The sequence below is a fragment of the Carassius carassius genome, chromosome 43 (genome assembly GCF_963082965.1).
Source record: "Carassius carassius chromosome 43, fCarCar2.1, whole genome shotgun sequence".
Classification (NCBI taxonomy): Eukaryota; Metazoa; Chordata; class Actinopteri; order Cypriniformes; family Cyprinidae; genus Carassius; species Carassius carassius.
Genome location: NC_081797.1, coordinates 23,253,109 through 23,276,408, shown reverse-complemented (window position 1 = coordinate 23,276,408; position 23,300 = coordinate 23,253,109). Strand labels below are relative to the sequence as shown.

Here is a 23,300-nt window from a genome sequence, read left to right as displayed (position 1 = left end):
ATTGGCTGCTGTGAGTCCATTTAAACAGTTGAATCCTAACAGGAGCGTTTGGAAGAGTGTTGATGGATTGATCTCAGCTGACGATTTTATAAAGCAGACTCTGTAGCGCATATCGAGGTGAGTGCAGTGGATATGTTATTACGGACCTTCAATGCTATCGTTAAATCATAGATTTGAATTCATCATGAATTATGCATGTGTATGTATGTATTGTTATATATACATGTCTAATGTCATTAGATGCATATCTGAATAAAATGCAGATTTGTAAATGTCCAGTTCGGTTGATAAACCCGGAGATGGCCGGTCATGATGAGATCTGCTCTAAGGTTTGATTGACTGGTGTGTGATTGTGAGAGGATCTAAGCCCAGACATGTTTCAGAGGCAGCCCTCACCTTACTTTCGTTTTACAGCAGGCTCAGCGCGTGCTGATAGACCGTGGACCTATTGTACTGTAGTAAGTCTCTGTAAGTCTCCTTACGCTTCCTTACCAACACATTGACATTTTATACTTCTGGTTTAGCTTTTCTGTATCTTCTTACCTTTGTTTCTGTGTATTTGTTTTTCTACCATTTATTATTTTTTTATATAATTTTTTTTCTCATTTATAATTAATTTTAACAAGAATAATTAAATCATTTAATTAAAAATGACACATTTTCTCTTTACGTATTTAATTTATGAGTTCCTCTTATACATATTAAATGGGAACACCGCTTTTCCTTTTTTTCTCTCTCTCTCTTAAAGTTTCTTATCTTATTTACTTTATTTATTTAAGAACACAGTTTCTCTATGTTCATTTATGTATTTAATTAGTTTTTCTCATGTATTAAACGTTGAATTAATTAAAAATGAAAGTTTTTCTTATTTTGAAAATTATCATAGTTTTCTCTGTATGTATTTATTTAATGGGGGCTTCAAATTTATTTATTAAATGTTATAACAGTTTTACATTTATTTAAAACTTGGAATTAATTCGTTTATAATTGGATGTTTTTAAATGATCTGTATGCAGCATATACAGTGGGTACGGAAAGTATTCAGACCCCCTTAAATGTTTCACTCTTTGTTATATTGCAGCCATTTGCTAAAATCATTTAAGTTAATTTTCCCCCCTCAATGTACACACAGCACCCCATATTGACAGAAAAACACAGAATTGTTGACATTTTTGCACATTAAAAAAGAAAATCTGATTTATCACGTGGTCCTAAGTATTCAGACCCTTTGCTCAGTATTTAGTAGAAGCACCCTTTTGATTAATACAGCCATGAGTCTTTTTGGGAAAGATGCAACATGTTTTTCACACCAGGATTTGGGGATCCTCTGCCATTCCTCCTTGCAGATCCTCTCCAGTTCTGTCAGGTTGGATAGTAAACTTTGGTGGACAGCCATTTTCAGGTATCTCCCGTTAAGTTAATTTAAAAAAATAAATATTTTTAACTAAAAAAAAAAAAATAAACTGAAATATCACATGGTCCTAAGTATTCAGACCCTTCGCTGTGACACTCATATATTTAACTCCGGTGCTGTCCATTTCTTCTGGTCATCCTTGAGATTAGGAAAGCCACACACCTGTCTATATAAGACCTTACAGCTCACAGTGCATGTCAGAGCAAATGAGAGTCATGAGGTCAAAGGAACTGCCTGAAGAGCTCAGAGACAGAATTGTGGCAAGGCACAGATCTGGCCAAGGTTACCAAAAATGTATGCTGCACTTAAGGTTCCTAAGAGCACAGTGGCCTCCATAATCCTTAAATGGATGACAATTTGGGATGACCAGAACCCTTCCTAGAGCTGGCCGCCCAGTCAAACTGAGCTATCGGGGGAGAAGAGCCTTGGTGAGAGAGGTAAAGAACCAGAGATGCAGTCGGGAGATGGGAGAAAGTTGTAGAAAGTCAAGCATCACTGCAGCCCTCCACCAGTCGGGGCTTTATGGCAGAGTGACCCCACAGAAGCCTCTCCTCAGTGCAAGACACATGAAAGCCCCCATGGAGTTTGCTTAAAAACACCTGAAGGATTCTCTGGTCTGATGAGACCAAGATAGAACTTTTTGGCCTTAATTCTAAGCGGTATGTGTGGAGAAAACCACGCACTGCTCATCACCTGTCCACTACAGTCCCAAGAGTGAAGCATGGTGGTGGCAGCATCATGCTGTGGGGGTGTTTTTCAGCTGCAGGGACAGGATGGTTGCAATCGAGGGAAAGATGAATGCGGCCAAGTACAGGGATATTCTGGACGAAAACCTTCTCCAGCGTGTGCAGGACCTCAGACTGGGATGAAGGTTCACCTTCCAACAAGACAATGACCCTAACCTCACAGCTAAAATAACAAATGAGTGGCTTCACAACAACTCTGTGACTGTTCTTGAATGGCCCAGCCAGAGCCCTGACTTAAACCCAATTGAGCATCTCTGGAGAGACCTGAAAATGGCTGTCCACCAACGTTTACCATCCAACCTGACAGAACTGGAGAGGATCTGCAAGGAGGAATGGCAGAGGATCCCCAAATCCTGGTGTGAAAAACATGTTGCATCTTTCCCAAAAAGACTCATGGCTGTATTAATCAAAAAAGGTGCTTCTACTAAATACTGAGCAAAGGGTCTGAATACTTAGGACCACGTGATAATTCAGATTTTTATTTTTTAATGTGCAAAAATGTCAACAATTCTGTGTTTTTCTGTCAATATGGGGTGCTGTGTGTACATTGAGGGGGAAACAAACCGAACTTAAATGATTTTAGCAAATGGCTGCAATATAACAAAGAGTGAAAAATTTAAGGGGGTCTGAATACTTTCTGTACCCACTGTATTTTAAGTTAGTAGTAAGTGTTTCAGGAGCAACTGAAAATAATGGACATCTTTAAGTGCTAGGTTTTACAAGCTCCCTCATCTTCTGTGTGCAGGGTGGTTGCTGAGGATGGGGCTTTGGTTTGTGGTGCTGTGGGTGTTGAGTGTGCAGTATGGGGAGGTGGATGCCTTCTTTGACTGGCTGGAGAAGCCTGCACCTGCTCCTGCTCCTGCTCCTCCACAGGAATCTATCGCCACAATTCTGCTCCATGGAGAGACCCCCGCCTTTGAAATGAGTGTTGTTGATGAGAAGTTTTTGGCCGAAGCAAAGCAGATGGAGCTCAGTCCCCTGGACAGCTGCCATTTCAGAGTAAGCGTAATGCGTATCACATCATACTTTCAAGAATTTCACGATCAACTGATTACATGCAATAATATAACATGCATTGCAAGCCAATTTTCTGTGTATAATGCTATATACAATAAATATTGCTTCAAAACAGTTTTTCGCCAAATTCATCAGAACAGAACACAAATATAAATCAAGCAGTGCTCAAACTGTATCCAGAGCTGGGTAAATTACTTAAGAAAAAAAAAATGTAGTTTGTTACGGATTACAATTTACATGATGAAAATTGTAGTCAGTAACGCAATATGTTACACATTTCAGGTAATTTACATTTATTCATTTAACAGACGCTTTTGTCCAATATATCAAGCGATTAATCTTAAAGAGGCAAACAGACACAGGAACTGTTTATCATGCCAAGTTTCAAGCATTGCTCAAATAAGTACAAGCTAGACCGAGGAAAATGAAATATTTTTATTTTATTTTTTCTTCGGATGAAGTCAAAAGAGATGAGTTTTCAGCTGTCGCTTGAAAATTGTCAGGGATTCAGCGTTCCTGATAGGGGTGGGAAGATCATTCCACCAGCCAGGAACGGTGAAGGAGAGTGTTCTGGAAAGTGTTCTTGAGCCTCTCTGTGATGGTACCACGAGGCGTCGCTCACTAGGGGATCTCAGACTTCTGGAGGGGATGTAGACTCACAATAGTTAGTGAAAGTAGGCGGGTGCTGGGCCTGTCACTCTTCTATAAGCAAGCATCAATGTCTTGAACTTGATGCAAGCTGCAACCGGGACCCAGTCCATGGAGATAAAGAGCGGTGTAACATGGGCTCTTTTTGGGCTTGCTGAAGACCAGTTGTGCCACTGCATTCTGAATCGTTTGATTGTGCTTTTGATGGAAGTTTCTGTCAGCTTAACATTGTGATATCTGTCAGCGATGGACAATGGCATCATCTATCGGCCCAACCCTAATGCCACATGCACCGTTATATCTTTATATTAAATGGCTTCTTAAATGCTTCTTATGTTAATTTCAGAGAACCAGGATAAATATTTAAATTGATCGCTCCAGAATTTACATGGCACCGAAATCTGCGTACTGATTCGGTTCTAGTACATACCAGTTACATAGGTACTGGGTTTCGGTATCCACCCCTACTGCTGAAGCCTGACTGGTTAGGATCCAGTGGGTGATTCTGTGTAAGAAATAATGACACCTGGTTAAAAACGATTAGTTTAAGTGTTTTTGCTTTGAAAGGAAGGAGAGCGACAGGTCTGTAGCTGTCTGTAAGTGAAGTGTTTAATGCAGGTGTTGTGAGCAGTGGGGTTACCTGAGCCTGTTTTAATGCAGTGGGGAAGGTACCTGTGAGGAGAGAAGTGTTGTTGATGTGTGTGAGTGCTGGTAAAAGTGTAGGAGAGATTGCTTGGAGAAGGTGTGAGGAGATTGGGTCTAGAGGGCATGTTGTAGGATGGCTGGAGAGGAGGAGTTTTGATACTTCTGCCTCAGTGAGAGGAGCGGAGGAGAAGGTGGGAGTTTTAGATAGGGCTGGGCGATATATCTAATGATATGATCATGCGCATCTAGTCAGTAAATCTGGTTCCGTGATTACCGCTAAATCGCTATCATCTGCTTATGGAGCGGCATTTAATAGACAAAGCCGTAGATCACTGACAAGCTACGCAATATCGCGTTCATTATCCCAGATTAATCGCTTTCGATAATGAACGCGATATTGCGTAGTGATAATCACGGAACCAGATTTACTGACTAGATGCGCATGATCATATCGTTAGATATCTCGCCCAGCCCTAGTTTTTGGTGAGGGTAGAGAGGAGGAAAGATGGGAGGGGAAAAGAGCGTAGGTTTCATCTGAAAGTAACGGGTAGAGAGGTTGGTGGCACACAGGTAGGAAAATGTAGGGTTAAATTTAATGAAGAAAAGACGTGTAGGTTTTACCAAAATATTGTCTGCAGTAGGGTTGGGTTGATAGGCATCACAATGTTACGCCAGCATTTTTTACATTTGCGTCAGCACGTCATAAATCGAACGAGACAGACGAAAGCCTTCCAAAGCATATGCAATACATGGATAAATAACCAGCTGATGATTTAAATTAAAAAAATGATGTTCATCAGTAAAACACTTCTTAATCTTAAAAGGACTTTGTAAAACCCAGTGTTTAAATGCTGTGTATAAATCTGACCGATCGCTGTGTGAATCTCCACAAACCTGAAGACTTTCTGAGTGTTTGTATGCAGTAGGAAATTTTAGAAAGGAACATTTAAAAGATGAAGAGGAGGAATAGGGGAGAATCAATAAATTATTAATAATTTATCACCATTGTGTAAACTATATAACCATAAAAAGTAATTGTAGTCTGATTAGGAGTATTTTAAAATGTAAATTATTCTAATTACAAGTACTTTACGTAATCCAGTTTACATGTAAATGGTTACTATCCAGCTCTGTGCACGATGTAGAAGATGGTGAACAATTTAAATGTTTTCCTTTGCAAAAAGCTTTTGGCCATTTTTATAGAAAAGATTGAGTTCATGCAGACTTAAAGCTGTTATTCTGTCCTTAAAGACACATCGCTTTTGTTGTTTTATTGTATTTTTTTTACAGGTTGTTACTCAGCTCAAAGCTACTTGCAGCGGCCTATCAGAGGAGCAGCTGGCCAAACTGGGCGTGGCTTTGTTCAACTGCCAATCAGAGGTGGAGGGCCGCAGGACTTACCCTTGCACTGAAGAAATGGTAGGGTCAATGGCCACAACCTTGCTATTTTATAGGTGCAATATCAGCTAAACCAGTGTTTCTCAACACATTTTTTAAATGCAAGACTTTTATTTTAAAAGCCGTGCATGCTGTTGACACTTCTGTCAGATGCAGTTTAAGTTAAGGGTGCCTGAGAAAAACACGCTGTGCCGATTCAGTATCTGCGGTCAGATGTGATGTTGGCAGATTTAATGTAGGGATATATAATTTTCCTGTTGCGATTAATTGCTAATCATGGTATTGAAATTGTTTCAAAAAAGTTGTCATAATAAAGTATAACAGGTTAAATAACTTTTGATCTTGAAACAAAAATAACTGAACATTTAAATACAATAAAGCAATACACAAAATATAAAGTTAAAAGTTTTACACAATTAAATTAACATTCACAATGAGCAATAGCTACATTTGCTACAGAAGTTATTAATCTTTGTTAATAAAATTGAAAAATTAGTTCATGTTTGTTCATGAAGTAACACAATAACATGTTAAAATTGAAAGTTGCAACTATGTTATTCAAACAAGATCTAGGGCATGTTATAGTCCAGATTAAAAAGGGGAAAAAAAAGGTTGAAAACAAATAGCATATTAAGTCTAAATATTTAAGTATTTGGTGGTGTGATGAACACAAAAATCTGAATGGCTATGTAAAATTATTTAAATGTTTTAGAAAGTAGTCCAACTGGTTTATTTATGGGGTTTCCAGGATAAGGGCTGCATTTTTAGCAGTTTAGCGCCATCTGCTGTCAGAGAGTGAATGTGCTTTCATTCAGCGCATCTCACGTGTTCCTCATGTGCTTCTCATGCGTGCTTGCTTACATCAGAGCCCACATCCTCTTTCTAGCAGCATACAGCAGTGTTGTGCATTTTGACCAGTTGATGGGAAAATTATTCTTAAAATGCATCCCAAATTCTGAATAATTTGTTATATATAATGTATAATTATTCACGGTATTTAGAAGTGCCCTCTACAACAATATTGTGTATATTCATAACCGTGGTGCATTACCGAATGCCAGCACTAGAGCCCGACCGATATGGATTTTTGGGGGCCGATGCCGATATTAACTCGAAAAGAGCCGATTTATAAGCCGATATTTTGATTTTAAAAATAATCTGGATATTAGACCTATTTCCTATAAACTGCATTTACACAACATTCAATAGCAAAATATCTGCCTGCTCTATGTATGTGGGCTGTATAAACCATTTTCCAGAATGGACTATGTTAAAAAAAAGCCTTAGATTACAGTCTCAATGACTAAACAATTGCACATCAAAAGTATATATTTTTTAATTGATCAAAAAACAGTCTTTTAAACATTTAACACTTTTACTTTCTTACAGTTGAAGCTGGTTTTAACAGTCTGTGTGTATGGTAAATAAATTATAATACTAAAGTTAAAGTATTTGCAGAAGTAGTCCCACACTTTGCTGCTACAGCATTCACCTTTTTCAGCCATCTGTAGGCAGAAAGAGAGACGGAGAAAGAATAAGCATGTGTATTAATAATATCACCATGTATCATTACTCATGTCATCATTAGAATTATAATAATAATAAACTGGGATCTCCTACATTAGGCAAAAATGAGAAATATATATATTTTTATTTATTTGTCAAGCAATAGGTATTACCTACTTATATTTAACAATATTATTTCAACATTTTTCTGTTATGTCTGTAAAGCTGCTTTGAAACAATGTAAAAAAAAAAAAAAGCGCTTGTTCAGTTCACATTTATTTACATGTCCCCTCTGGTTTAATCATTTCTGACACACCTACTGTAGTTACTGTAACTACACTATATTTGCTCTCACAGACACATTCACAACAGACCCGTATATCTTCTCCTCTTCTCTTTGTGCAGTCTGAATCAAAACATCGTCTTGCCTACTATTACCGGAAGATTACGGAATCAATTCGAAGTTGAATGGTTAACATTAGTGTCATGAACACACCGCTGTCAATTTTGAGAAGAACCACCTTCAAACAAGTTAATAGCAAGCATTTAAGGGGCCTGCTAAAAAGGAAGCTATTAGCGTTAGAGTAACGTAACCAGCCTGAATTCACCAAATTGTTCTCTGGACCTGAGGGTAGCCTCTTCTTCCTTGCTTCTCTCTTAATTCTCATCAGCAGGACTGGCGCTATCGCTCGCTTCTTACAACGGGACAGATACATGTTTGCTGCTGACCGAAAGGAGGAACAACAGAATATGAAAGAGCTCCCGCTAAACGTTTTTAAAACTCCGCCTACGCCATAGCGCAGCGCAGCGCAAATCGCGTTGTATCTGAAGGGCAACGCTGAACCCAGAATATTTAGAAGTGATAATGATAGGACCGTTAGCTAGAACTACCACACAGTTTTTATATACAGGGTATGAACTAAATCTACAATCATTTCACATGACAAATGACAGACTCACCGTCAAAACAGTAAGTTACATCTCCTTCATCTCCTTGGCTGAACGCTTTCTTCTGTAGTGGATTTCTGGCGCTGTTGTTAACTCTGGCCTGCCGATATATCGGTCGGGCTCTAGCCAGCACATGTCTAGTTTAATGTCAGTGTCATTTATACAATCATTATTTTTATAACTCATGAAATAGTGTCTCACCTCGCAAACTATCCTGTCCTGCCAGATGTTATACAGCATTTGTAGCACACACTCTTCCATAGCACGGTTTATCACTTCACTTAAGCGCAGACAATACAAGCATGCAACATGGGAAATAAAAGTACAGTACTGATAAATCCCAAAACTGGTACTGCGCATGTTAGCTGGGAGGGATTGCTTGAAGATATGATATTCATTCTATTCAGGAGCAGTTTCCATGTTAGTTCAAAGATTTTCATATTGTCTTCTTAATGATTACAATTAGTTTTCTTCTAGAAAGACAAAAACGTTCAGATGGAGAAAAAAGCTTTTTCTTTACCTTGACATGTTTCGACTGCAACCTGCAGTCTTCCTCAGAAGAGTCATCTGACTTTTTTCTCCACCTGAACGTTTTTGTCTTTCTAGAAGAAAACTATCTAGTTTCCATGTTTCATTAACCGTTCATGTTAATGTATAATCACAATGGTAACTGTTGTTTCCATAACCCAAAATACCACGTTATTTCCACTTTTGTGTCATTTAATATATATGTTTAAATGACTGGTGGCTCATACCAACTTAACGGTATAAATATAAAAAGGCCAAACCAGATGAGAACCGCTGAGCTAAACCGTTTTAAAGTTAAACTCCTCACTGTGCAGGTCTAGTTTTCTAGAACTAGAGTCTGACTAAACCAAATTTCTCTCTCTCTACAGTCAATAAAAGAGTGCACAGCGGACATGGACTCAGACACATGGAATGCGTATCACATTGTCAGCAACCGAGCACGATCTGTGTGTTACGCCACGCGCCAGCAGCACTTCCGCAAGCGAGCCGAGCTAACGGTCAATGCCCTGATCTCCACCGCAGCTAGCCAACTGGATGCCATGAAAGACCTAAAGGTGTGTTATAAAGATCTTTGCTTCATTTTATGTTCTTCCTCTTCTAACTGTGCACAGTCACGTAATGTTTATTTTAAAGCTGTTGTTCTCAAACGTTTAATACAAAGTACCACCATTACAAAATTTCTCCATTTGGTACTTCCCTGTAGTTTATTGCTGCAGTTAAACATGGGATTGTCAAGCAGACAAACTGACCAACACTTTCATGAAAACCTGTCACAAACGTTCTATGCACCACCTGGCAAATGCAAGTATTTGTTTATCTAATCTAGTCCATCTTAATTAAATCTAAATAAGTGTGCACTGCTGTTCTTCTACAGGTATTTTTAACAACGCAACTTGAACTTGTACAGAAAACTTGTGCATTGGGGCATTTGAAAGTAAATTACTGTTATATTTAAAATAAATAAAACCTTTACGTAAAACATTTGTTTACATACAAATCCAATTTAAATGTTGAAGGGCTTTCCTGATAACTTTCCGCTATGCCGCCATCTTTATTTGACTAACTTACTGCATGCTGAAGGTGACCCAGCTGACCTCACCAGGAAAAAAAACACCACCATCTAGTGGACTGTAAAGAAATGTATTTTATTATTCTACCAAATAGTATAATAAAAGAAAAATACTCTGCATCCATGTTTCGATACAGTATTGCAGCAGAAAATATCGCAATACTATGCTGTTGATTTCCCCCACCACTGGGGGAAAACACAGATTGAACTGCACTGTGCATTCAGATAAAACAAAAAACTTTGGATTAAATTAAAATGTGGTGTTTTAAAATGATATAGTGATCAGTCTGCATACAACTAGAGGAAGGCGGAGTACCACACTTTGAGAGCCACTGATCTAAAGTGACAGTAACGTGACACAAGTCTTTCACCGGGATGTCGTGGCCTAGTGGTTAGAAAGATCATCGTGTGCTTCCACCTCATTCTGAAATCTCACATCAGGGGTCACAGTGGGCCTCATTTCCGAAACGAATGTACGACAGAAAAGAGGGCGTACAGTCATTTCTACGCCAAACTTGTACTACATCAGTATGGATGTAAGTGGTGGCTACGATTAAATCTCACGTCTGGTCTCGGCTTGTGTTTTCGCAAGTTTGAGTTACGTGATCTTAGTAAGTCATTTAGTTCATTTAGATTATTTTCCTGACCGACAACTGAAGCTCATTAGTCGCAGTGTTAATTTTTACAGCAAATTTTGATTTAATTTTAGTCCTAGTCTTTTGACTAAAATGCTATTATGTCATAGTTTTGTCATTAGTCTAGTTTGTCAACTAAATGTAGTCAGATAAAATCTAATGGGTTTAGTTAGTGTAATGCATTTATTCAGCATTTCTCTTAAAATTTCAAAATCCATTATATAGGTTTGATTCACGAGACACAGATTTAACCTCAGTGACACACAACATGCCTTTGTTAAAATTAAATAAAACCACTTCTCATAAAGAACAAGAACATGGTGTTCTTTTCAATAAAATATAAATGGTTATATAGCCTAATTATGCATTGTTTATAACAACTTGTTTGTTTTTCTTTCAAGCAGAAATGTATTTGTAGAAATAAATTTAGATGAATCTTTAGAGCTACTAAAGTGATTCAGTCAAGGGCAGTGCATGATTTTCTCTTTCTTTTGTTGCTTGACTCTGACAACAGCAACTTAATTACCGAATTTTTCGGACTATAAGTCGCACCTGAGTATAAGTCGCATCAGTCCAAAAATACGTAATGACGAGGAAAAAACATATAAGTCGCACTGGACTATAAGTCGCATTTATTTAGACCCAAGAACCAAGAGAAAACATTACCGTCTACAGCCGCGAGAGGGCGCTCTATGCTGCTCAGTGTAGACTACAGGAGCACTGAGCAGCATAGAGCGCCCTCTGGCGGCTGGAGACGGTAATGTTTTCTCTTGGTTCATTTCTCTCGGTTCATGTCAAATCAATTTGATAAATAAGTCACAACTGACTATAAGTCGCAGGACCAGCCAAACTGTGAAAAAAAGTGCGACTTATAGTCCGGAAAATACGGTAGGATGATATTTCTTTAAAACCGAATGCACTGATACAACATACAGATGCACGTCCGATTATTCTCTCTACGGTTTACCTTCACTTAAGACCTAATCGACTGTTTACGTGAATACTCATCAAAATGGATAATTCAACATCATTTTGTGTGTATTTCCCAGTTCATGTGACACAAAAGAGTACTCGTTGCTGTGTGTGTATGCTTCAATGTCTGCACTCCAGACCAATCCGAGTTATCTTGCATCGTCAAATTTATCCATATGTCTGCTCTTGTTACTTCCACATATTGATATTTTTGAACGTTTTATGAGACTTGCAGCAAGTGTATGTTTGCGTATGTCTGCTGGATTGATCAATAGGCCATGTAATCTAACCACCAAACCAGACAGCATGGGTTTAGTGTATGGGGCTGTCGCGTGATGAACGACTCAAACCAGAGGAATCGAAAGATGAGCTAATCAATTCTCTTACCGGCTCTGACTGCATTGGTTAAACTCATGGGGCTGTCACGTGATGAACAAAGTCTCAATCCCGAAGATTCAGTCAAAATGCAGTCAAGCAAACATAAGGTACACGGTTTATTTTAAAAGGTCGGCTGTGAAATCAGTGTGCAGTGCCCAAACATTTGTGTGCATGTGAAGGATTTTACACTGATATTAGAACATGAGTGAAGTATGAAGCCATGTTTAGGCTTCATAAAAAAGTTTAACGACCAAAAAATACAAATATGCCAATAATGGAAACATTTGGATAATTGTTGAATTGGAGAGGCTTGTGAATGCAATGTAGGGTGACCATATGAGCCATTTTCCCAGGAGCGTCCTTGCCAGGATTTCTATATTGCCTAAAACATCCAAATAGTTTGACCAATAACATGCCGGTATGTTACATAATCAACCAATCGTATCGTGTTAGAAAGTCAGATCTACAGAGAACAAAGCAATGCAAATACACGTACATGTCAAGTTGAACGAACCAACAAACACATAACACCAAAGTACCAAGAGAGTGATTTGAATGCACAAGGATCCGTCTGCTCTGCTCTCTATAGCTCTTATGAATGTCATACAATAATCAAAATGCACAGCACAAACAGCCAAAATCTGGACATTTTAGGCAATATAAAAATCCTGGCAAGGACGCATCCTGGGAAAATGGCTCATATGGTCACCCTAATGCAATGTAGTTTCAGCTTTGTTTGTCATTTGTGTGCGGCTTATAATAAACGCCACTTGCCTACTGTATAGCGTGATTTATTGTTCTCCTTTTTAAATTATGGTTTAATAATTTTACATCTGCTTATTTTGGTATTCTTGTTCTCTAATAACGTTAAATGTAAAGGATTTGTTGTGGAGCGAAAATAACTAAATGAGCTAAATGTTTGTTTGTAAGGGTTTCCTTATATGTAACTGTTTTTAAATGTATATGAATTAATAATATTTTTTTTGCAATTACAAGTTTAACAGGTGTTTTGGAGTAAAGGTCTTTTGTATGCATTTTTTGTCATGCGTCATCCTAAAAATTCATATTTTAATGATGATTGTTTTCAGATTTAACAAATTAACGCATGTTCATTTATACGAAGAGATTGGCGGCATACGAATGTTTCATCACGAATCACACATGAACTCTGTCGTAAGTTGATTTGTGTGCACGGACCTGCGCTCGTTTCTACGTTCGACTGATAAAGAGGCCCATTGATTGTGAATGCAGTATCATGTTGACTTGACTGTTGGGTGGTTTGTGTTTGTTGATCTGCAGGAGGGTCAGACCGAGCTGAGGGAGATGACCGCTGCGTCGCTGGACAAGCTGCTGGAGGGTCACAGTGCACTGCAGCTCCAGCAGGGGGCTCTGAAGGAAGGACAGGAGCAGCTGGACGCCTCCATCAGTGAAAACCTGCAGAGACTGGCGCAGGAGAAAGCCCTCATCAGCACCGGCCAGCAGCTGGTGGCTCAGTTAATTCAGGGCATTACACAGAGAATGGGTCAGTCACAGAAGAGTGCATTTGCTTCAAAGCTGACCTGTGAATTCTCACTTTATCAGTATTTGAAATATAGGCTAGGGTACCATTATCTGTTGTTCTTGTCATATCACAATCATATTTGTTTGCCAGTGGTTATGGAGGGTTTTATATAATACTGTAACACATTTACAGAGAATGTAAGTGGGCAGCTGAAGGGTCAGAGCGCAGAGGTGCAGGAGGGACATCAGGCCATTCTTGAGGACCTGGCTGTGGTCCGAGGAAGTGCTCAGGACATCTACGAAAAAATGGGTAATTACTTCTGAAATCACACACTACTGGTCAGACGTTTGGAAGGATTACAGTGTTTTTTGGTTTGTTTGTTTTTTGAATTGAGTCTCTTCTGCTCCAAGTTGGCATTTATTTGATCAAAAATATTGGAAACACCATCATGTGGTGAAATGTTACCATTTAAAACAAATGCTCTAATTGAATATTTTAAAAGGTAGTTTATTTCTGGGAACAGTCTTCTGTCACATGATCCTTCAGAAATCATTCTAATATGCTGATTTGCATATTATCAATGCATACAATTATCAATTATTATCAGTGCTCAATTATTATGATGATGCTTTTTTCAGGGTTTGTAGACAAATATGTGATGGAAAGTTGTAGACTAAAATTATATTTTCTGTAACACTTGATCAATGAAATGTATACTTTTGATTTAATAAAATTTAAGAGAAACCGTTTTCAGCATTGATAATCAGAAATGTTTCTCAAGCAGCATAGTATGATTTCTGAAGCTCGTGATGTAGACTGGAGTAAAAATTCAGCTTTGATCACAGCAATAAACTACATTTTAAAATATTCAATTACAAACAGTTAAAGTAGTAAAAAAAAATGCTTTGTTTTGGGTCAAATAAATGCAGGCTTGTTGAGGAGAGAATTTCAGCTGATTGTGCTCAATCAGGGCAAGATTTATTTAAGTCATATAGGCTGTGTATAAAAAAAAAAGGTAATTCTTAAGCATTTTGTTTATTTTTGTTCAACCCCTTGAATTAAAGCTTAAAGTCTGCATTTCGATTTCATCTCTTTTTTTTTTTTTTTTTGTTCTGGTGGCATACAGAGCTGAAATTATGAAAATTGTCAGCATCCAAATATATATCTTCCTAACTGTATATCCAAAATTATCTTTAAGAGCATCCTTTCATTCTCTAGAGACATTACAGAACAACCCCAAACACCTAGCCATGTCTGCAAATATCCAAAACACATCCGCACTATTTGAGCTGATAAACTCACATGGTCCTGTCTGTGTTAATGCTGTGATCCAGAGCTCAATCTGAACAGCTTCCTGCAGCAGCAGAACTCCACGGCTCAGTTCTACTCTGAGCTCATGATGAAGCTGGAGCGCATGAATGGCACTCTGGGATACATGCTGACGTATCTGGACAGTATGCAGACCCGCCTGGAGGACAGACTGCTGATGATCCAAGGCTATCTGGGCTGGGCAGGTGCTTGCATTGTGTACAAATCAGGGCTCGACATTAAGCTTTGACATGAGCTAAGTAAATCAATCATTCACTTGTCAGAGTAAAAAAGTTACTTGTCCGGGGGAAATAGAGTTTGTGTTTGTTTTTTTGGCACAAAAATGATTTATTCTGAAGCGATCTCATCGGTGCTCTATCAGGTAATACTTTAATCAGCAAATTTTTGATATTTGCCTTAAATTGATTGCGGTTACACTTTAACTTTATGAAGGACAATATTTTCCTAAACTGATTAAATGTACAGGTCTCCATTTACGTCGAATTCTTACATGTGATCAATACATTAAGTTAGAATAATAAGACTATATAATTGTCACTATTCAAATGAAATCGGTATCAACTAACTCACATTTATCCAAATGCATAATGTTATTAGATTAAGGTTTTACTTTTTTGACATACAAATATGAAATGTTGGAAAAATGCAATGATACTTTTAAATATGATATTAAACCACCAGTAGGTGGAGGCAAGTCACTGTCTTAATGAGTGAATCATTGATTCAACCGATTCATTCAAACTGCGGATTCATTAAATAAATCAAGTAACCATTTTTATAAATGGCTCACTGAATAATTTACTCGTTCAAATTCATTTAGTAATGAAATACTGTTGTGTGTTGCTCTGAGATGCATGACTGCTCTGCTGCGGCTTTGCTCAATTCATAATTTGTCTAAAATGTAAGTCAGTTAATTTAGATTTTATACAACGTTAGTTAAATAAGTAATATCACATTTGCAGTTGAGCTGAAAGTTGGGAAACATCACTCCTGGTCGTGTGTTGTGTATATATAGAATATGAATATTTTTTTTCTACCACATTGTTTGCGCTTTTAGTGTTGATTTCTCCACGAGCCAGACAGACTGCACGAGCCTCAACTGACATGACCTTGATATCAATACATTATCCCTTATTAGTCTCACTTTACACAAAGTAATCAAATCAGAATCATTCTCGCCAAAGTTTCGGTGCTGTCCTAGTTATTCATGATTAAAAATGAGATCAGGTTACTTGTCCCAGACAAGTGAAAGAATTTTACTTACCCAACCGGACAAGTTGATTTTGTGAAGGGGCAAGCAGACAAGCGTTAATGTCGAGCCCTACAAATGAATAAACGAGAAGAAACCTGTTTGCATATGCTTTGGATAAATGTGTAATTGTCCTCCTAGGCCTGAGTCTGCGTGCTCTGTGGACGTGTGTGTTGCATGCTGGGTACTTCCTGTTGTCTGCGGTGCTGCTGTCGTTCCTGCAGTGTGCCACGTTCTCCCGCGTCTCTCTGCTCCTCCTGGTGCCAATCAATGCGATCGCAGAGATCAACCAGCAGTCTGCGCTCGACTTGCTCTCGCTCACTGTGCTGCTGTTCACACTTTCGCTAGGTACTGGAGTAAATGATTCATCTATGTGCTTTTAAACATTTCCGATGGTGTTTGAAGGTGTAGTGTGTTTCTGCACTGCAGCAGACATCATATGAGACCGTCATAAGTAGAGGTCGACCAATGTATCGGTTTGCCGATTAATCGGCACCGATAGTTGATTGCGGGAACAACGCCCCGAATCGTTGTTAATGTACATAAGGTTCAAGATTTGTCACTTGCATGATTATACAGAGCATATATAACTAGCAGTGAAAAATGTGAGTATAAAGAGTTGTATATTGAGCATTTTCATCTTAACGTTTGTCTTTCTGTGGCTCTAATAAAGTCTGTATGCTTCATTTATAGAGCTATAATATAGATTGCTGTTTCAGTTTGCTCGGTTCTTTTTAAACCGTGAACTTCAAACGACCTCTAGTCATAAGGTGCTTTCATACATGCAGAAAATAACTGGTTGATTACCATTAGTTCATGCCTGTGCTCTTAAGATTCTTGTGCTTGTGGTCCAGGCCGCTGGTTTGTCTTGCAGGTGCTGTGGGCATTATCTAAAATAAAGGGCCAGACCTGCAGCACCGCTCCTCTCTCTCTAGGTCCTCCTGAAGAGAAGACTCCAGAAAAACAGACCCCATCAACTGAGTGCTGCCATGCGTCGTCCTCCACTCCTGTCCTGTGAGTTCACTGTTGTGCAAGAGAGAGGAAACAAACTGTTAACTCACAACATCTTGCGTTTAAATGACATTTCAGTCTTAAACATGCTGTTGTATGCTTACCATTTTTTTTAGGGTTTTAATTCTCCTCTTGTTGTAGGAATGACCCAGACTGCGATTTGGAGGTGGAGAGCTTCATGATCGGTAATTGTATCTTTTGTTCCATGTATTCACAAAGTCACTGTCCAGTACAGTTCTGCGGCTGATCTACTGACAATACATAGATTAAAGAACACAGATGCAGCCAGATAATTTCCTTAAAGACCGATGGAATCTATCAAGAGCACTGCAAATTAGGGCTGTGCGATTGAATCAAAATCAAATCGAAATCGTGATTTGAGACGTTGCAATTTGCTAATCGCAAAAGCATGGGATGTGGACGCAATATTACTGTTCCAGACCATATGCATGATTATCAGCCTTGAGTGACAGTCTTACTAACCAATAGAGCGAGGGCACCTCCGTTCTCCCCAATCAGCTCTGCTTTAGCCAACTGTGTAAATGCCCACCCTTTAAAAAAAAAAAAAAAAAAAAAAACGCAGAGCAGGAGAGACACAGTTTGATTATGGCATCTGCAGGGTCAGAAAATTAAAACTAAAGAAAACCTATGTCACTTAAAGGGATGGTTCACTTTCAAATTTTTGATAAGTTTTAGCTTACCTCAAGGGCATCCAGGATGTAGGTTTCTTTTGTTTCCGCAGTGTTTCCCATTTTGATATTTTTAGGCCAAACCGTTCTTGTCTGTGACTCATATAATGGAGGTCTATGGTCACCACCAAAAAGAGCATGCACAGAGGAGTCCAAATTATACAATTCCCCATCGTAAGTACACACTGATGACCTAAGACACGAAACGAGCAGTTTGTGTGAGAAAACGAACAGTATTTATATTGTTTTTACCTCTTGTACACCACCACGTCCAACTGATCGGTGTGCGTGAGTGCTTCCTGATTTGACGTGTGCGTGCTCTGGCTTAGACCGCGCGGAAAGTGCCGGAAGTGATCTCTCGCGCGTGTACATCCCTCATTGTTTACACTTACTGTCTATGGTTTACACAGATTTCGGAAGTGTTACCTTTCACTGTGAAGATCTAAACCTATTTAGACGTACAGAAAATTGCAATGGAAGACGATTTCAATATATCAACAGACAACATTTAACTTTTTTTCACAACCATATTTATTTGAACCAGAATACACAGATCAAGTACTCGGGAGCGATGGAGGAAGCATCCGCTGCAGCAGCACGTCTTCAAGAGAGACCGAGATCTCTTCAAAATTGGTGGTGTTTTAGTAGCAAGTGTTGTGAGATGCCAACAGAAGTGGAGAGCATATGTTGTCACGAATGGAACATAGCAATGCCACAACTACAAGACGATGACGAGGACATTGACAGTATCAGCTGCAAGATCAGACAAGACCAGGCATAGCCAGGTTGGTTTGGCCGTATGCGAGGGCTGCTGCTGAGAGAAGGCTATTTAAAGATCAGCCACTCTAATCGGTAGAGCATTTTATAAGAAGGGAAGAAAATGCAAAAGCTTAAAGCAACTGGCTTTCCCAGGTGGTCTAAAATCCAAGTATTAAGAAGGCCAAACCTGCTTAGATTCTGAGATCGGGCGCATACTAAGCCAGAGAGCGCGCACACGTCACGCAACAGGAAGCACGCGCGCCCTCAGATCAGTTGAATGTGGTTGTGTACAAGAGGTAAAAACGATATAAATACTGTTCGTTTTCTTAAACCGCTCGTTTCGTGTCATGAGGCTCGACCATAGACTGTATAAAAACATGGACGTAGTGTCCTTGACGTCACCAGTAGTCTCCTGAAGTGTGTTTTTGAAGCCTAAAGTGTGTATAGCGGGCCGTCACCATCTTGGCAGCGCGTCACCGCGCCACTCTGCCGGACAATCAAAAATGGGCAAAAAGGCGGGAGCTAGTTGCTGAAGCCACACCCACCTAGCACGACGGCAGTCAGCAGTGGCAATCCACCTGTCACTCAATTGGCTACGCCCTTCATTATAAGTCTTAATATAATTTAAACGGATGAGTTATAAAAAAAATTCACCCACTCACAGTTGTCATGAAGGGCAAAATTAGCTATTTAGACCAAAATCATTTTTTGAACCAGGCTGTAAACATGTTTTTTCCTGCTGTAAAGTTGGGCATTTTAACATAGGGAGTCTATGGAACTGACTCCCTTTTGCAGCCAGCCTCAAGCGGCCAGTCGATGAATTGCAGTTTTAGTCACTTCCTTATTGGCCTCACGAGAGAGAGCGGGAGGTTGGTGCTCGGGCTCGACGCATGCGCGCAACCTTCGTCAGCTCGAGTCTGGCTCCGCTTTTAAAACTAATGTAAATTCAGTAAAACTAAACTACTTATATTAGTTTAATGTAAAACTAATGTAAATTGACTAAAATACAGGTTTATATATATATATATATATATATATATATATATATATATATATATATATATATATATATATATATATATATATATATATATATTTCCAGTAAAATTCTATTATTTCATTATAATATGGTATAACTAATTTTATAGAATTAACTTAGTTACTGAATTTCACTGGATATATATATATATATATATATATACACAAAAGTGTGAAACAACAGAAAATGTCATATTCTAGGTTCTTCAAAGTAGCCACCTTTTGCTTTGATTACTGCTTTGCACACTCTTGGCTTTCTCTTGATGAGCTTCAAGAGGTAGTCACCTGAAATGGTTTTCACTTCACAGGTGTGCTCTGTCAGGTTTAATAAGTGTGATTTCTTGCCTTATAATTGGGGTTGGGACCATCAGTTGTGTTGTGCAGAAGTCAGGTGGATACACAGCTGATAGTCCTACTGAATAGACTGTTAGAATTTGTATTATGGCAAGAAAAAAGCAGCTAAGTATAGGAAAACGAGTGGCCATCATTACTTTAAGAAATGAAGGTCAGTCAGTCCGAAAAATTGGGAAAACTTTGAAAGTGCCCCCAAGTGCAGTCACAAAAACCATCAAGCTCTACAAAGAAACTGGCTCACATGCGGACCGCCCCAGGAAAGGAAGACCAAGAGTCCCCTCTGCTGCGGAGGATAAGTTCATCCGAGTCACCAGCCTCAGAAATCACAGGTTAACAGCAGCTCAGATTAGAGACCAGGTCAATGGCACACGGAGTTCTAGCAGCAGCCACATCTCTAGAACAACTGTTAAGAGGAGACTGTGTGAATCAGGCCTTCATGGTAGAATATCTGCTAGGAAACCACTGCTAAAGGCAACAAGCAGAAGAGACCTGTTTGGGCTAAAGAACACAAGGAATGGACATTAGACCAGTGGAAATCTGTGCTTTGGTCTGATGAGTCCAAATTTGAGATCTTTGGTTCCAACCACCGTGTCTTTGTGTGACGCAGAAAAGGTGAACGGATGGACTCTACATGCCTGGTTCCCACCGTGAAGTAGGGCTGCACGATATTGGGAAAAAATGACATAGCCATATTTTATTTTTCTGCGATTATATATTGCGATATGAAATCTAATCAATTTTTTTCTTACAAACAAAAATGGGGTGAGCACACTTACATTCTCACTTTAAATGATTTAAACATTAAACACCATCGTGTCAATTGATTTAATATGTGTGAGGGAGAGAGAGCAAGACAGCGCTCGTGGTGTTTGAAGACTGCGAGCGTGAGGCCGGGGCGCTCTCTCTCTCTCTCAGAAGGATCTGCGGGAACCCTGTTACATATTTAAACAATCACAACTCGAAGCATTCACCAACATTACGCCTTTTAAAGTTGCTTGTGGAGATGGGTTTTGAACCAGAGAAAGTTAGTTGAAGGGTGATTTTTATACCACATATTAGATTTAGATTTGCACCTCTAAAAATCACAGTCCCCAGCTGTCAAAACTTTGCAGTGCTTGGAAGGCCTGAGGGTAGTGATCAACCCTCTAGAAAACACCCTAGACATCCATCCATATAGCAACACACCAAAAACCTCTGAGCACATTTGTGACCATCTGCCAACCACACACAACCACTAGCATAATGATACTTGGTTTTCACTTTCACAAAGACAACCATAACTTTCATCCTCTTCAGAAAATTTGAAAGCTCTAGATTTTATATATAATATTTCCCCCCCTCCTTTCTCTCTTCACCACTCCCTTTCTTGATGTAGGTGATCCGTACATGCTGTCCATGTCCCCATCTCAGTCTCCTGCTCCACCAAAGTTCAGTCATCTAATTTCAGGCAAACCCAACCACTCAACCCCCAGACTCAAGAGTCGCCACAGCATTGCAGCAGTGAGTATTTATTACTACAGTCCTTTATTACTAACAGTCATTGTTGTATGTATCATTAATAGTAATTAATTAGATTGCCAACTGCACATTTCTTTGAACATGTTCAGGCAGTGCTGGAGAATATCCCTCAGAGGAACCTAGGAGGTGTGTTGGAGACCGTGAACCAATCCCGAAGCTCAAGCCCCAACCATTCACTTGCCAGCAACAGGTATCCTTTAAAGTCAACATCAGTTCAAAGCGTTATAGGAATCTATTTATTTGACTTTGATCTTAAGTCTTGATATGGATAGACATGTAAATATGGAAGTAACTGTATTATAAATTTTGTGGTAAGGCGATAGCAAAATTATCAATATAATCATGGTCACATGACTGTATGAAACGATAGGTCTTCGTGCAAAAAGTTTAGTTTTTTTCCAGCTAGTGGAGCAGAGCTCAGGGAAGTGGGAACTACACTGCCCCTCGACCCATGCATGTCTATCATCCTTTGCTCCCAGCTGCCTCTACTGGTACATTCAAGTCATGTCGGATGGCTCTATTTACCAGTTGAACGACATGAAAGCCACCACAAAGATTTTTTTTTTTTTTAATCATGTTGGATGCAATAGATGCAGCCAAAGACTATAGATGTGCAGTGTCTGTATTGACGCAAATTATTTTATTTATTTTTTTATTTTTTTGGTACAATAAAACATATCCAAACGTTTTTTCAAAATTTCAAGATTTTCAAATAGTTGTGTATTGGCCAAATATTGTCCTATTCTAACAAACCATACATCAATGGAATGTTCAAGCATTTAATAAACTCTTATGGCACTTTTTCCCCTAGTCTTCGTTTGTACTCTACCATGCGCTTTATAATTGAGGTATTATTGTACCGTGAGATTTTGATATCGTTACACAACTCTAAAAATACACTTGTTGCCGTTATCTCACTCAACTTTTCAAACCTTTTAATTGTGTTTTACCTTTTAATAGTTCTTTTTCAGGTCGCCCGCTGTGCGGCGGTATCACTCGGCTGGGTCAGCCGTGCAAAAAGAGGGCTCTGGTGGGTCAGGACTACTGTAGACTACATGAGGGTGGTCACACCTCCTACAGTCGACTCTGAAATGGATTCAGCATCTCTGTCTTTCATTAGACTTCATTTGTCTACTCAAGTGTTGCAGAATATACATTGAATGCTAGAGCACTTTTCTCTTTTTAATTATTTCATCAGGGTAGCTTGTCTTTTTGCTCATAGTGGGTTTTATTTCATGTTTGTTGTGCCACTTATGGATGTGTGCTGCATTATTTATAATAAATGATGAAAAGTAATATTTAAGATGCACGCTTTTAAGTTGGATTTCACCATGTTGTCTGCAAAAGTGTTATGTCTTACATTTTATTAAAGCATTTTTGGCAGAAAATGATCTAGTAAATGAAGAATGTGTCTTTATAGTGCATTTATCTGTCAAGATAATGATTGTGATGGAGAGAGCTGTTAGCATTTATATTCAAGTATTAAAGACCCAAAAGTATGCATGGCCTGTCATTGCACTGTTTGCTCCTGGTATTCACATTTGAAAGGATCTTGGTTGTTCTAAACCATTTCTATTTATGAACTATGGAGGTCACTATGCTCTTGGGAACCTTCAAGTTCTGCAGGTAGTTCTTTTAACCTAATGACTTTAGTTTGTGTATATGCATTTTCATCTGTTACACTCACGATGAAAACAAAACACTGCTTTCTTTTAATAAAGAAAACCAATCGAATGTCACTTTCTGCCATTCGAGTTTCCTTTCTGTGGACCCATGAAGCCTGTCACAAAAATGAACTGGAATTTAATTCAATTAAATTCAAAGAGCTTTATTATTCCAGGGGGAAATTGCTTTCCATGTTACAATTGCTCTCGAAATGAAATAAAATCTAATTAAATATATACTCGTATATCAATAAATTAAAAACGAATAAGGAATACAAATAATA

General features: G+C 38.8%; 1 protein-coding gene across 5 annotated transcripts; it reads left to right on the top strand.

Moving 5' to 3' along the window:
• The first annotated feature begins 13 nt into the window (after window positions 1–13).
• On the top strand, window positions 14–22,743 carry LOC132124634 (protein brambleberry-like). Of its 5 annotated transcripts, none has more exons than XM_059535743.1 (14): window positions 14–117; window positions 415–502; window positions 2,906–3,159; window positions 5,761–5,889; window positions 9,219–9,404; window positions 13,204–13,426; window positions 13,598–13,714; window positions 14,740–14,919; window positions 16,125–16,331; window positions 16,838–16,997; window positions 17,136–17,179; window positions 21,210–21,334; window positions 21,442–21,542; window positions 22,313–22,743. In XM_059535743.1, the coding sequence occupies exons 3-14, from the start codon at window positions 2,920–2,922 to the stop codon at window positions 22,440–22,442; spliced, it is 1,842 nt and encodes a 613-aa protein (XP_059391726.1). In that variant the 5' UTR covers window positions 14–117; window positions 415–502; window positions 2,906–2,919; the 3' UTR covers window positions 22,443–22,743. The 5 variants fall into 5 exon arrangements, with proteins under 5 accessions (XP_059391726.1, XP_059391725.1, XP_059391729.1 ...); XM_059535742.1 differs by having other exon boundaries at window positions 18–117; window positions 415–468; XM_059535746.1 differs by lacking the exons at window positions 5,761–5,889; window positions 9,219–9,404 and having other exon boundaries at window positions 18–117; window positions 415–468.
• Window positions 22,744–23,300: the final 557 nt, after the last annotated feature.

Coding starts and splice junctions, on each gene's coding strand:
- LOC132124634 (XM_059535743.1), top strand. CDS start 2,920: ATGGGGCTTTGGTTTGTGGTGCTGTGGGTGTTGAGTGTGCAGTATGGG. Junction 9,405..13,203: donor ATGCCATGAAAGACCTAAAG/GTGTGTTATAAA, acceptor GTTGATCTGCAG/GAGGGTCAGACCGAGCTGAG. Junction 21,543..22,312: donor CATTCACTTGCCAGCAACAG/GTATCCTTTAAA, acceptor ACCTTTTAATAG/TTCTTTTTCAGGTCGCCCGC.